This window comes from Sinocyclocheilus grahami, unplaced genomic scaffold, assembly GCF_001515645.1.
Source record: "Sinocyclocheilus grahami isolate Dianchi unplaced genomic scaffold, SAMN03320097.WGS_v1.1 scaffold1343.1, whole genome shotgun sequence".
NCBI classification, from domain to species: Eukaryota; Metazoa; Chordata; class Actinopteri; order Cypriniformes; family Cyprinidae; genus Sinocyclocheilus; species Sinocyclocheilus grahami.
The window spans coordinates 215,176-230,368 of record NW_015506522.1 but is presented as its reverse complement, the minus strand read 5'-3'; the positions used below and the strand labels follow the sequence as shown (position 1 = coordinate 230,368).

Here is a 15,193-nt window from a genome sequence, read left to right as displayed (position 1 = left end):
GGACCACAAAACCAGTCGTTAGTCGCATGGTGTATTTGTAGCAATAGCCAACAATACATTGTATGGGTCAAAATTAGCGATTTTTCTTTTACACCAAAAATCATTAGGATTAAGTAAAGGACATGTTCCATGAAGATATTTTGTAAATTTCTTTTTTTTTTTGTATTCAATGATAACCATATTCATGGTATTTTAAAAGCTAATTCAAGGTACAAAGAATAGTATTACAATGGTGCATATACACAAAAAATGTGACTCTGGACCACAAAACCAGTCGTTAGTCGCATGGTGTATTTGTAGCAATAGCCAACAATACATTGTATGGGTCAAAATTAGCGATTTTTCTTTTACACCAAAAATCATTAGGATTAAGTAAAGGACATGTTCCATGAAGATATTTTGTAAATTTCTTACCGAAAATATATCAAAACTTAATTTTTGATTAGTAATATGCATTGCTTAATTTGGACAACTTTAAAGGCAATTTAAAGATTTAGATTTTTTTTTTTGCACCCTCAGATTCCAGATTTTAAAATTGTAGTATAATTCTCCATTTTTTTAAAAATGGACTCTTATGACTGGTTTTGTGGTCCAGGGTCACAAATAGCATTGCCAGATTTTAAACACCAGGAACCTACTAATTGCTACACACTAGACATTTATAAGTTCACTTAAAGACAAAATAAGTCATATATATTATACTGTATACAAGTAATATATTAGCCAGCAATAATATATGTTGTTTTAATCATCGTACAACATTAAGGCAATAGAAGAAACAGTGAACTAGACACAGAACTATCTCCAAATCACACAGATTAAATGAAATCGGGCAAGAGTGAAACAACTTTTCAATCAGTGTGATTGTATAAGCCTTTAATCGTAATTCTCTGCTCCGTTAAACAGTCTCACCTGGAATCTCCCCAATAACAATGATCTGATATTTGCTTTATGCACAGCTCACAACTTCCTTGACTGTCTTTTATCCATTCATTCTGGCAGAACTCATCCACAAAACATAATGTGTTTGAGAGAAAAATCACTTCATTACAACTACATAATGTCAGTTCACATAAAAGCAATACAGAAAAGTCAGAGGCACAGATCAACAATCGCATTACGAATGAATGAATGAAATTCACACATGTACCATAACCTGTATCTGAAATAACTCAACAGAAAAGTCCCAAATTACATTTAAAAAAAAGAAAAGAAATTCACAGAATTGGTAACTGCCAACAGGAATTAGTTTGTAATGCATCTATTCTTTCATGTCTTCCTTAGAACTGGACAATCATCATTGAATCATCCAACTCTATATCTTTACATATGTCAAGAAGAGATTCTTCAAAATGAATATCATTTGGTAACTATGATCTAATGCTGCGGAGGTACTGTGGTCGGCTTAGTCCTAACACAAAATCAGCAGGACGTCTTCTGAGTAAATGATGCACCTGCAGTCTTTTGCAGCATTTCTGTCTCTGTTATTTGAAACCCTCTATTGTTATGGCTTCCTTTCAGTGCGTCCCACTTTCTCTGAGCTCTGCTCTGTTTTCTGCCACTGTCAGTCTGTCTGGTTGCCATGGCAGTTTCTCTGATTCACACTTCTCTGGCTGAGCTTATGTTTCAGTCCGCTTCCCTAAGCTCTTGAGAAGCTACTTCTGGGTCTACTTCTCCATGTGATGAGCAGCTGGGTACAGGATTTGCCACACCTTGGGAATCACCATTTGCACCGTAGTGCAAGTGTTGGAGACTCTCCTTGCTACAATTCCTCTCGGAGTTTGAGTATTTCCTTTCAGACTCATCACAATTTGTCTCTGCAGAGCAAACATGGTCTCCCTGTGATCCCTGCACTTCCTCCTGACGGGTCTCAGGAGAAGGCTGTTGCTCTGATGGAGGTGGGTTTTGGTGGGTCGGTGGAGCTTCGCCTGCTGCAGCCGTCGGATTAGCCGAGGAGGGTTTGATGGAGGCATGGCACATGGGGCATGTCTCCTGCACATAAAGCCACTTTCTCAAACAGTTGCCATGGAAGAAATGACCACAGTATGTGATCACTGCTGATGTCATATCCTGCAGGTTAGAAAAAATGGACTTTATCATCATCATTGTGGTGCGAAGTTTAATTTGATTACTTCTGTAATCGATTCGATCCTATACTGTTATCATTTACACGACAAACCTAAATTTTAGGAAGAATAATTCCGATTTTTGTTTTTGAAAATAGTCCTTTTTGCTGCATTTACCTCATCAAAAATACAGTAAAACTGTAGTTTTATGAAACTGTTTTCTACTTGAATATATTTTAAAATGTAATTTATTCCTGTGATGGCAAAAGCTAAATTTTCAGCATCATTACTCCACTCAATTATTTGATAATTAATTATGGTAACACATTATTTTAAGGACCAATTCTCACTATTAACGAGTTGCTAATTAGCATGCATATTACTAGTATATTGACTATTTATTAGTAGTTATAAAGCACATATTAATGCCTTATTCTGCATGACCATATTTTAGATCCCTTAATCCTACCCCATACCTAAACTTAACAACTGCTGTACTATTAATAAGCAGCAAATTAGGAGTTAAAAAAAAACAACTCCTAGTTAATAGTGAATGTGTTCCCTAATCTAAAGTGTTACATTAATTATTAATAATAATGATTCTTATTTTTATCAATGCTGAAAATAGTTTGTCCTGCTCATTGTTTTGTGGAAGCCATGCTACATATTTTTCATGATTCTTTGATGAATATAACATTCAAATGACAGCATTTATTTGAAATAGAAATCTTTTGTAACATTAAAAAAAAAGGTATATAAATACCTTTACAGTCAATTTGATCAATTTAATGTGTCCTTGCTAAATAAAAGTGTTTAGCTCAAAGTGTATCACAGTTTCCCCAGAAATATTAAGCAGAAAATCATCATATTAGAATGATTTCTGAAGGATCATGTGACGCTGAAGACTGGAGTGAAAAGTCATCACAGGAATACATTACATTTTAAAACATATTCAAACAGAAGACATGTGTGACCCTGGACCACAAAACCAGTCATAAGTGTCAATTTTTTTAAATTGAGATTTATATATCATCTGAATAAATAAGCTTTTCATTGATGTATGGTTTGTTAGGATAGGACAATATTTGGCCGAGATACAACTATTTGAAAATCTGGAATCTGAGGGTGCAAAAAAATCTAAATATTGAAAAAATCGTTTAAAGTTGTCCAAATTAAGTTCTTAGCAATGCATATTACTAATCAAAAATAAAGTTTTAATATACAGTAGGAAATTTACAAAGTATCTTCATGGAACATGATCTTTACTTAATATCCTAATGATTTTTGGCATAAAAGAAAAGTCTAAATCAGAAAAATAAGGACAAAACTTGATTCTACCCTAAATATGACATGCAGAACACCTGCACTCTGTGCTTGTTCTGACCTGGAAGCAGATGGCGCAGACATCATTATGGTCCTGCAGCTGCTCTGCGCTGGCCCGTGGAAGTACATTGATTTTGCGAGCAGCTTCTTGTCTAAGCAAGAAGCTTTTCCAGCCAGCCTGGGCACGTAGCCACACATTGCAGTAGGAGTGGATGACAATGACTGATGCTCCCATCCAGCTCCACTCTCCCCACAGTGACTCCCACGCCCCATACGCCACAACACACACAGCCACCGCAAACTCCAGCACCCGGCACACTCCATTCACATAATAAACAATCTCATCCAATCCGGGCAGGGCAGCACCGCGCCAGACCTCCACCATGAACAGGCTGTAGATCAGCAGAGTGCCTGTCACCTACAAGAGGGTGCACAGCATGCTGTGATCTCACAGAAAACAAAATGAAACAAACAAGTTCATAAAACAGAGCGTACCTGCAGCGATGTGAGCATACAGCTAGAGACCAAGATCAGCAGCCAGAAATCCATGTTGAAAAACTGAGAGATCTTGTAGGCCATGAATCCCGGAAACAGCAGCAGAAAGCCACACATAGATAAACCACGCAAGTGCTTCCACACACTCCTGTGGAAACAACCCCAAATCTTTGAACACATCTATATATGTATGCATAAAATTAAGTCAGAACTACTTATTTTGATAATTCAATGAATTAAACAGTGAATTAAGTTCTTTATTTGAATTTTTTTTCTGTTTTGGAATTTGGTACACTGGTAAATTAATTCATACTTGAATAAGTCTAGCATCAGCGCAAAAACAGCTGTTTCAACAAAAGCAGTTGTTCTAACAAAACAATGACAGCCAACAGAACAAACATATTTCACAAACACATTTTCATAGTATAGCAAAACATTTTTTGCATGTATCACTAGGTATATACACTGTCATACCTCCAATCTGTCATTAATATTGTCATTTGTTCAGGTTGTAAATGGAATCGCATACCTGTTTCTACTAGCTCCGAGCCCCAACACAACAGGCTCTGTGATCTCACTCATGCTTTGAAGAGTAGACGTGAGAACGATGAAGAGGATAATAAAGAGCAGAAAGCAGCGCTGTAGAGCCGTCATGTCCAACAACCCAGTCTGCAGGGCCAACAGCAGCAGAGTCACTCCCTCCGTCACACCCCTACAATATATAAAAACATGAACGCTTGAACTGAACAAACACATGCACACAGTAAATATACATCATCTTCTCTTACCTGTGCATGACATTATGGTTCTGGAGAGCATTGAATCCTCCAAGGTAAAACTTACAGAGACTCAGAAGTCCCAGAGCCGTATAAGACACCACAAACGTTAAGCCAAGCAGGGAGTATGGGCTAGCACAGCATTCAGACACACTGAAAAACACACGCACATTAGATTCAATTCACATCTCATATGGCCATTCAGTGAGATTGAATACCCTGACATTTACCTGGTGAGGAGATAGAGTAGCGGACCCTGTTGGACGCCAGTGATAGTGCCATAATTGGTAACAAGTTGCACTCCGAACAGCACAAACCAGAATACACTAAACAATACAGGCACAGCAAAGCCATGCCAGAGGGACACTCCGACTGCCATCAATCTGTACAACTCAGTCACCTACAGAAACAACAGAGATTTAGAAAAGAAGAACTGAAACGATGCGTGTAAGAGATGTAAGTGCATCAGTATGTGTTTGTTTTACCTCTATTGCCATTATCTCTCTGTAAGTAGCTCTGGCCAGTTTGTATGGTACAAAGAGGTTGGCGAGGAGAAAGACGGCCATCTCGGCCCCTGTGATCATCATGGACACAGAGGAGAGTGTGAGGAGCCAGTCCAGAGGGACAGACACCACACGCGCCAGAAGAGGGAGCAAGTGAGCTGAGAACAGCCACACACGTCGAGTCCGCATGAGGAACGCACACAGCGTACTGACTATTATCTGACCTGCAAGTGATCACACACACACATTGTAAAAGAGAGTCATAATCAGTACTGATATGCACAAATATGTCAAAGGTGATTGTGCCATTGCACAAACCATACAAAAAATTGCAAGACAGACAACACACTTTTTCTTGCACCCTCTCTGAAGGGCTTAAGTTATAATTTTATAGAAAGGTAGTACTCTTTTCAAGCACACTTTCTAATTTATACATAATACTTTAATTGCTAATCAAGTTTTTTATGTGGGAAACAGATGATGTCACATGATCCTTCAGGAATCAGTGTAAGATGCTGATTTATAAAAAATGCACAGTTGTGCTGCTTAATATTTTTGGGACCTGTGATACTTTCTGTTGCCAGTGATTCTTTGATAAATAAAAAAAGTTAAAAAGAACAGTGTTTATTTAAAATATTTCACAGGAATAAATGATATTTTAAAGCATATTAAAATAGAAAACTGTTATTTTAAATTGCAATAATATTTCAAATTCGGTTTTTTCTGGCTGTTCCTGAAACCACGCCTTCTTTCTTTGCGTGCACAATTGGGCTCATTATGCAAATATTTCCACATCGTGATGTAGACATGTGGGGGTGTGTTAGAACGAGCCATTTTAGGCAGGTGTGGTTGACTCTTAACTTTTATAAAGAATATCTCTTTGGATTTGAGATTTAGTCTTTGCAACTTTACAGATCTTCTTTATGCACCAAGAGCTAACACTCCAAAGAGAAAGGAAAACTTGAAATCACATCATATGACCCCTTTAAAATATTTTACTTTAAATAGTTTTACATAATATTAACCTAAAAGAGTACAAAGGAAACCAAACAATACAACCATAACAACCCCAACAAAACAATACAAAACAAAGCAAAAAACTACAGCAACAACAAGTGGGGAAAGTCTAACATAATCAAATCATAATCTTAAGGTTTAATTCGGTTATTAGAGTAAATTCAACTACAGTGAGAACAATAGTAATACATTATTCAGCTGAGTAAATCCACAAAGGGTTGCCATACAGTTTGAAATTGCCGAAGAGATTTGGGCTCCAAGGAACGATTCCTCTCCAGTTGTATGACATGAAACAATTCCCTTTTTTCTGTATTTTTGATCAAATACATGCAGCCTTGATGAACATAAGAAACATTACAAATCTTACTGATCCCAAACTTTTGAATGGCACTCTGTGTGTGTGTGTATATATATATATATATATATATATGCCACAATTTCTACAATTTTATATACATTTAAAAAAAATTTAATGCGTTAGTGCCTAAATACTTTTTGGGCCCAATGCATATAGCTACTATGTATCCATTTTTGTAAAGAGCATCTGTCACATGATGACATTTGTCAATATTCTGCTCCTGTATTCTGCTCCTGTTTGGCGGTCCTCTTGAAAACGAAAGGACATTGTTTGGTGTGGCTAATCAGTAGATCCAATCTGAAAACTGTGGGAAGAGAAACAATGACAGATCTTAAGACATCTTAAACCAGTCTCAGATGGTCTCTCGGCCTGCTCGGACTGGTTTTAAATGGATTTTGGGAACTTTTCGGTTTAAGACAGCCTGGGAGACCATCTAGACCAGCGTAGCAGACTGAAAGACCATAAACCAGCTTAAACTAGCAAACTATCTTAACATATAGAGTAATTTAATCGTGATTTAAAGGTAGTTGATGGGAAAATAACACGGACCGTCGTTTTTCATCTCAGTGTAGTTTTAAAGACGGTTGCACCCCACCTCCAGTCTGTGTTTGTAGCATCATGGCAGCTCGCGGCTTATTTGTCTCAAAACAAAAGCGCCTCAGCACAATTCATCCTCGAAAAATACAGTTTCCACACCTGTCACGACCGCACACTGGTTAGAAACTACCGTCAGCTGCAAACACACTTCCTGTCCTCCCCGTCTTCTTCTGTAGTTGTTTGAATAGCGGGTCGCAAACTAAAATAGCGCATTACCGCCTCCTACTGTTTACGGCACTGCCGTCTTTCAGAGACTCTTCTTCTTCTTGTACGATTTAATGGCGGTTGACAAGCCCAACTTATGGTGTATTTCCGCCACCAGCTGGACTGGAGTCTCCAGAGACTTTCCCTCAGATCTGATCTCTTCAGCTTCGTCAGCCTCCACTTTGAGACCATAGTTTAGATTAGAAAAACTATATTGTAACTACAGTATATAGATTCTTCATTCTCCATTATGTCATATTCTAATATGTTTACATCTAGGAACTTGTGGTGTTTCTTTCTGTTCTTTTAATTAAATTATATTTAATTATTTTCTTTCAGAAAGACTATTTAGTGTTAATTGTTGCTGTCCTTAGACCCATGTAACTGTCAAATAGATCAATAAATAATCCATTGAAAACCTCCTCATTATTGACTCACTAGAGCTCACACAGACCGTCAACACTCTCCACAGGTTTCAAATAGTTACTGGTTTCCTAATCATATATATTTTTTTCACTTTTTAGTTTTTTTAACAGAATATGTAGCCTAAGTGTGACCAGCTCGGATGAGAATACTCCTCTCCTCTTCTCCACTATGTTGAATTTATGATCCGTATTGTTGTAGTTTTATGCATGAACATGCAGTCACAAAAAAGCTAAAGGTATACCATGACTTTTTATCACTGTTTATCACTGGTCTCACATTCCATCCATTTTGGCCTTCATACACTTAATTTCTTTTTTTTTTTAAATGGAATAGCACACTGTGACTCGTTTGTGTATTCCTTTTTTTTGTGTATATTTATGATCCGTATTGTTGTAGTTTTATGCATGAACATGCAGTCACAAAAAAGCTAAAGGTATACCATGACTTTTTATCACTGTTTATCACTGGTCTCACATTCCATCCATTTTGGCCTTCATACACTTAATTTCTTTTTTTTTTTAAATGGAATAGACACACTGTGACTCGTTTGTGTATTCCTTTTTTTGTGTACATCATTTAAAGAGGGAAACTGCCACTTAATTTCAAAATACACATAATGATGGACAGAAATGTATCATCGAGGACTGTAAAGATATTTTAGTGGAACTAGGCCTTCATTGAATCTATTCTGTGTTTGTATTTTATGTTTTATTTCTTTATGTACCTATTCATCATGTTCAGTGTCAATTATAATTAATTCATGTATTCAGACAATAACTTTTGTTATAGCACTGTCATTTTATGCTACAATTTTCCATGTCAATAAAAAAATGTATGTATTTGGCATGACTTTCTGACAGTCCTTAAAGGTTAAACCCTAATAGAGACTAGCAGGTAAAGGCCGTGTAGAGGGGTAAAAAGCACAATATTAATAATAAATAATATAAAAACTAATATTTATGAAAAAGGTTATTTATGACACCATTAAGATTCTGTAGTACACATGGTTCTTTTTGGAACCTAAAGGGTTCTGTTTAGCACAAACAAAATGGTCAGCTATTGTTAAAAGAACTCTAATCTGGTACTGTTGAGAACTTATTTTTTGTACTTAATTTTACTCAATTTCTTCTTTTATGGTCTAAACCTTCATTTATCACTTTATCCAATTTTGAATGTATTTTTTTTTGTTATTTTATTCATCTCTGATCTATTTATGCTACAATTTTCCATGTCAATAAAAAAATGTATGTATTTGGCATGACTTTCTGACAGTCCTTAAAGGTTAAACCCTAATAGAGACTAGCAGGTAAAGGCCGTGTAGAGGGGTAAAAAGCACAATATTAATAATAAATAATATAAAAACTAATATTTATGAAAAAGGTTATTTATGACACCATTAAGATTCTGTAGTACACATGGTTCTTTTTGGAACCTAAAGGGTTCTGTTTAGCACAAACAAAATGGTCAGCTATTGTTAGAAGATCTCTAATCTGGTACTGTTGAGAACTTCTTTTTTGTACTCAATTTTACTCAATTTCTTCTTTTATGGTCTAAACCTTCATTTATCACTTTATCCAATTTTGAATGTATTTTTTTTAGTTATTTTATTCATCTCTGATCTATACGTGATAATAATCAAATAACATCTGCACAACACTTGGTTTGCCAAACTCTCTGCTTACTCATTCCCCTCCCTTCGCATCAAACATAAAACATTCATTACATCTACATTTCCTCAGTGTAATATACTGTATAAACTTAGCCTATTTGGGAATTTTCAACACCTGCTTATTTGTTTCTGTACGGCTTGCATTTTTTTTTAGTGAAGGAATCTTCTAAGGAAACTGGTTTTAGTCAGACTTCCAAGGCACCGTAGCGTCATGGTCTAGATGGATTCATGTGAGCTTTAGTCATAATAAACAAGCAAATATTGAATAACGCTAGAAAATAAATCATACATTAAAAAAACTATAAAATGAATACATTTATTTTTAATCGCTCATAATTTACTATAATTTACATCATGTTTTTAATTTCATAATTTACATTACTTTTAATTGACATAAGTTTTGTAAAGTCATCTAAATATTTCCAGTGTTCTTCTATTATTTAATTTTAACAGTGTTCTTTTGAAATTAAGATGCTGACAAGAATTAAGTACACTGAGATTAAGACAAGAATTTCCAAAGAAAGCTGTGTAATAAAAAAATTGTCAAAATAAAGTAAACTGACATATTTAACAACAAATCTAGCTAAGAATAGCATTTTAACAACTCGTGAAAGGATTTTAAAAGAGGATAGTTTATGAGTTCTTCTATGGCCTGACAACTGTAAGTTTAAAAAAGATAATAACTAGAACTTCCGCCACCGTATTAACCTTACTGATTTTGCACAAGCAGTTTACAGGAAATAAAGGCAAGGTCCACTTCTGCTAATTTCAGCAATCATCGCTTTCTTCTTAGTCATGCGTTTCAACTGTGACACCAGTTTTTGGGAAGGCATCATCACGCCAGAGACTGTACATGGAGGAGGAAAATACATCGAACACTGACCTCGGATAGCCCTCACCTAAGGAGAACACACACGTTGAGTGTTTGAGAATGGTAACTATTAAAATATGTTGCAGGCAAAAAGCAGTGGGTGCTGTAAAGGTCTGAGTCTCTGTGAGCAAGGGGGAGAGGAAATGGGCTCAGTGACCTTTGCAGCCAATTTCCCCTGTGTTCAAACAGCAGCATGAAAGCCAGGTCTGTTTCTGAAGTCTGTGCAAAATGTCAATTGCAACTTATCCCACCAGCAGAAGGATTTGCTCTGAAAGTAGATTCTCTTATTGTGGCCGTCAGCTTTTAAGTCATTGCACATGGATGGTTTGACCCTATCCTCACTCCTTCTTAGTATGTGTCCTTTTTTAGCAACAACCTACAAATTATTTAGAGATTTCAAAATGACTTTATAAATAAGGTGGTTTCGTTTTTACATCATCTTCCATCCTGGCATATATTTTTTTAGAAAAAAATACTGAATATTTTCCATGTCATCATTTGGAGCAGTGCAAAAACACAATTGTTTTTGTTCATATTGTGGGTTAAATGTACACTGGAAAAAAAAGTGCTTCGTGGGTTAATATGTAAATTAACTGATTTTGTTCATCAAAGCTAGCACATTAATATAATAAGTTAACAAATCAAATTTTAAGAGTTGGATCAGGTAGAAATAGCTCAATAATTCATCCCAAAATGAAAATTCAGTCATCATTTACTCACCCTCGTGTCATTCCAAAACTGTATGACTACTTTCAAAAAATCTTCTAGACATTTTTTTTGACTATATAATTAATATCAATGGTTCCAGAAAAACACTGGACCCCATATTGTATGAACAAATAACACTGGGAGATTTTTAAAAATCTCTTCTCTTGTGTTCCACCGATGGAAGTAAGTTTGTAACAAAATGAGGGTAAAGGCTAAAGGATCACAGAATTTTCGTGTTTGGATGCACTAACCATTTAAGGTAACAACCGCAGGTTACCATATGCCAAAAGTTCTCATTTCACTATAAATAAATTATTTCTTCCAACACAACATTAGTAACTGATCTGATGTTTCCTTTACATACAAAATGAAAATAGTGAAAAACAACCATCATATCCACACAAGCAGGCAGCTTAAATACTGAGCCATCAATGAAACTATGTATTTCAGTAAGGAGGGTGTGAAATGATCAATGACTTCATTTTACAGTAAGCGATAGATGGAAGTAGTGTGGGGAGTGGAACAACTGTATTCATGGTTTTAACACCACACCTCATTATGATGCAATATACATGTATCAGTCAGCAGAAAATTCCAATTGACAACTTTTTAACTATTTTTGTCAGAGACTACAGCACATGTAAACATGACATTGCAAATGTAGATTCCACATGTGCCATTTCCATTTCCTTTATGGAAACAGGGCAGCGTCGTTGCTGCCTGTCTCTGCCAAGTCACTGTGCTCTTGTCATGAAACTGCTCTTTTGCAATAAGGGGAATTCCTGGTTCCCTCTCTGACAAGCCTTTTTTTCTCTCCGTCTCCCTTTTTCCCTTTTTTGTTTTATGGGAACTGAGGGCTGAACCAGTGTGAGATGTTTTTCCTCAGAAGCGCTTTGTATTGATTCATTATGAGGGGGCGGGAGACTCCCTCCCACTGCTTCCTTCTTACTGGGAAGTGATTGCAGGCTTACGGTACTGAAAGAGCATGAGGGAGTGAGTGAGTGAGTGAGTGTAAGAGGGAGATAAAAACAGAAAGAGAGCGAGAGAGAGATATTTAAGCTGAGAGAAAAGAGAAGTCATATATTCAGAGGCCACAAGAACAGCGCTCATCTCTGGCTTCACATGTGAGTTACTGGAGACTCTAATGGCAAATAAGGATTGTGGATTTTAAAGCAATGGCTTGATCCATGATAGTCATAAACGCACAGGAACGAAAGATATGAAGTTGATCCTGACGAGCTGGGATAATCGTGCCTCTCTCCTTATCAGATAAGTTTTGGATGTTCAGTATGACTTGTGTTTTGGGAGAAAAAAATGTACAAACTTGTAAAACTTGTCTAATGAATTATGAGAGATGTGTGGTGGGTAAAAATAATATCTTACTGTATGTATCTATAACATATCTCTATTGTGTTTTCATGAGATTTCTAATGTCTGAACTGTGAGCCTATACAAATGTAGTTTTTATATCGATTCAAAATGTGGTGTGCTGTTCATCAGAGCATTGTGAGAAAAAAATTAAAATAAATAAATAATAATAATAATAATAATAATAATAGCTATTTCTGGGACTTCAGAGGGGGTTTCCAACTGTGCACCCATCAGGGCAGTTTGACTGGTTCAGTGCCCTTTATTGGGAAGAGACAGTTTCCTGAAAGTCCTCAGGTGTGGCATGTTCTCAGTTAAGGACATAAAGTTCAATGCTTTTTCACTGCAGTTAAGTAATGATCAAACATTAAACAAATATGTGATGGAGATAACATTGAGACAAAAACGTGAGGTGAATTACGTCACTAACCCTGTGGCCTTCGCAGAGATACACCTATGAATTTATTAGCTGTGTTTCTCTTTTTTCAAGGAAAACAACAACAGCAAAAATGTATCAAAAGTTTTGAACTCTGTAACAGCCAAATGAACAGGGCTGCTTGGTTGTTCATGTATTTTTTTAAGCTTTGAGAAGTTTTCAGCTTTGGGTTACTGAATGGACACAGCTTTAGTCGAAGCAATAGATATAACTATTTGAAAACACACCATGGACAACAGCATATCTGTATCATTACGAAATGTTAAGTTTTTCATGTTAAGTAAATGCTGACAAAGTTTGTCTTGAGCACTTAAGCCTTGAGAACTGAATTCCATAGATGGTGTTCATTAAGAGTTCATCTATGGGCTCAGTTCTTCTGGCATTGTGTTCAATGTCTTCTAAACAAATTTACAAAAAAGACATCAAATAATTTCCATTCATAAAGTGTACATTCTATTCTATTGAATTTCATTTATTTAATTTTTAAATTGAATTGAATTTTGATATATATATATATATATATATATATATATATACAATGTAGTTGTGTGTATATATATATATTATATATACAATTATATTATTTAAATTATATTTGTGCGTGCTTATATACAATATGTTACATATACAAGTTATACAAGTTACTTCATGTTATGTTACAGTGCCTTAGTCAGTGGTTAATACTTTACTTTTGATATATTTTATGATATGTATGTTTTATGTGTTCTCCAATAAATATTCACAGATTTTTTTAAAGTACCTTCTGTGGCTGTTTTTAATTTATTTATATATTTTTTTTATGATTCAGTGCATATTATTTCAAATGCACACTCTCATTTATCTGACACTGTGGGTGTGCTTATCAGATGACCAAAGTCTGTCCACTACTTCCGTGTGGTTTTTCAAGTACAGGGCACTTATAAGTAACATAGGTCAGATGTTTAGGAGTGCCTTTTATGACGTGGATTCATCTTACTTGTATGTCTGTGGGTTGGATATAAATGTATTGCCAGAAAACATGGCCAGATTTTTCAGTAAAGCCAGTGGTGAGCTGACGTTATGCAAATGATGCACTGACTCCCACGCTATAACCGCAGGCATTTCTTATCTCTTATTCCCAGCAAATGACTCAGGATCAATTCCTTGGAAATCTGGAGTAATGGACACCCTCACAAGACAACTGTTCATGATGACCAGTATGAATATCATAATGATCTGGTCAACACTCATTCAACGCAGAGACAATAAGAATGGTAGTGGCCATCTGAATACAGTTTGGGGTGTCTATACATCTATGATCTTTTTATGCATTACGATCACTCAGATACTGGTATTTTGTGTAGTAGTGCGTTCTCATTTCACCACTGTTTTGCTGAAGTGTTACTTGCTTTTGCAATTATATGTATATTTTGACTGCAGTTGTAGTTTTCAAAATGTATAATAAGTTTAAGCTATGTATTAGTGTTAGTTGAAGATTAAATTAATGAATATTTTTCCCAGCTGACATTACCAAATATATGGTTATAAAATGTTTCTTTTTTCACATATCCAAAAGAAATACATGATTTTTTAATCAGTATCAAGGACACTTTAAAGATGTGAATATAATTACTGCGTGTGTGTGTGTTTGACTGAAAAATAAAATTGTGGAATTTACTTTGAAACAATTTTAACTCAGAAATTGCTAGTAGATTTCATAAATAATTACAAGGAAATGCAAAGTAACACAAAAGTAGAAGTAGAAAAACTAAAATAGTAATTTCTTCAGTAATCTTTGTTTTATTTACAACTTTAAAAAATCAGGTTTACAATGTGTAAATATGAATAATTGTAGTGTGTCAAATTAAATTGTGGGTAAACAAAAACTATCAACACTGTCAGAATGTGATGCATCCATTTACATACAAATAATATTACATTATATACTGTATAATAACGTTGAGATTATAAAATGAGATTTATAATGGAGTGGATTTTGTAAATATCATTCTATATTACAGTGTAAAAAGATTTTTCTCAATTCTAAATAAAACATTCAAGTACATTTCACAAGAAAAAACTATTTCAGTTTTTCTACTTTCAAATTTCACGTTTCATTTAATGTGGTACTTGCCATTTCTTTTTAATTATTTGTTTTTATAGCAATTCCTTTGTTTTACTAGCACTTTCCAAGTGAAAAATGTTGAAACGACATGTGAAAAATGCGCCAAATTTTTTTGTGTACATCAATATTATCGTATTTTCATTTCCCAAACTTCATTCATTGTTGTTTACACACTAGATTTGTCTTATATACTCTCTAATCACTCTTTTTTTTATCTCAACTGACAGTAGATAGCGCTAAACATAAACATTACAGCAATATAGTCATATTGT

General features: G+C 35.2%; 1 protein-coding gene across 1 annotated transcript; it reads right to left on the bottom strand.

Annotated features, from left to right (window-relative positions):
* Positions 1-727: 727 nt before the first annotated feature.
* LOC107569423 (RING finger protein 145-like) lies at positions 728-5,419 on the bottom strand. Its single transcript, XM_016255523.1, has 7 exons — positions 5,146-5,419; positions 4,891-5,060; positions 4,673-4,813; positions 4,414-4,596; positions 3,885-4,032; positions 3,451-3,807; positions 728-2,070 (listed from the first exon to the last, which is right to left on the bottom strand). The coding sequence occupies exons 1-7, from the start codon at positions 5,350-5,352 to the stop codon at positions 1,627-1,629; spliced, it is 1,650 nt and encodes a 549-aa protein (XP_016111009.1). The 5' UTR covers positions 5,353-5,419; the 3' UTR covers positions 728-1,626.
* Positions 5,420-15,193: the final 9,774 nt, after the last annotated feature.

Coding starts and splice junctions, on each gene's coding strand:
- LOC107569423 (XM_016255523.1), bottom strand. CDS start 5,352: ATGCGGACTCGACGTGTGTGGCTGTTCTCAGCTCACTTGCTCCCTCTT. Junction 4,814..4,890: donor CTACTCTATCTCCTCACCAG/GTAAATGTCAGG, acceptor TGTGTTTTTCAG/TGTGTCTGAATGCTGTGCTA. Junction 4,597..4,672: donor AACCATAATGTCATGCACAG/GTAAGAGAAGAT, acceptor TATATATTGTAG/GGGTGTGACGGAGGGAGTGA.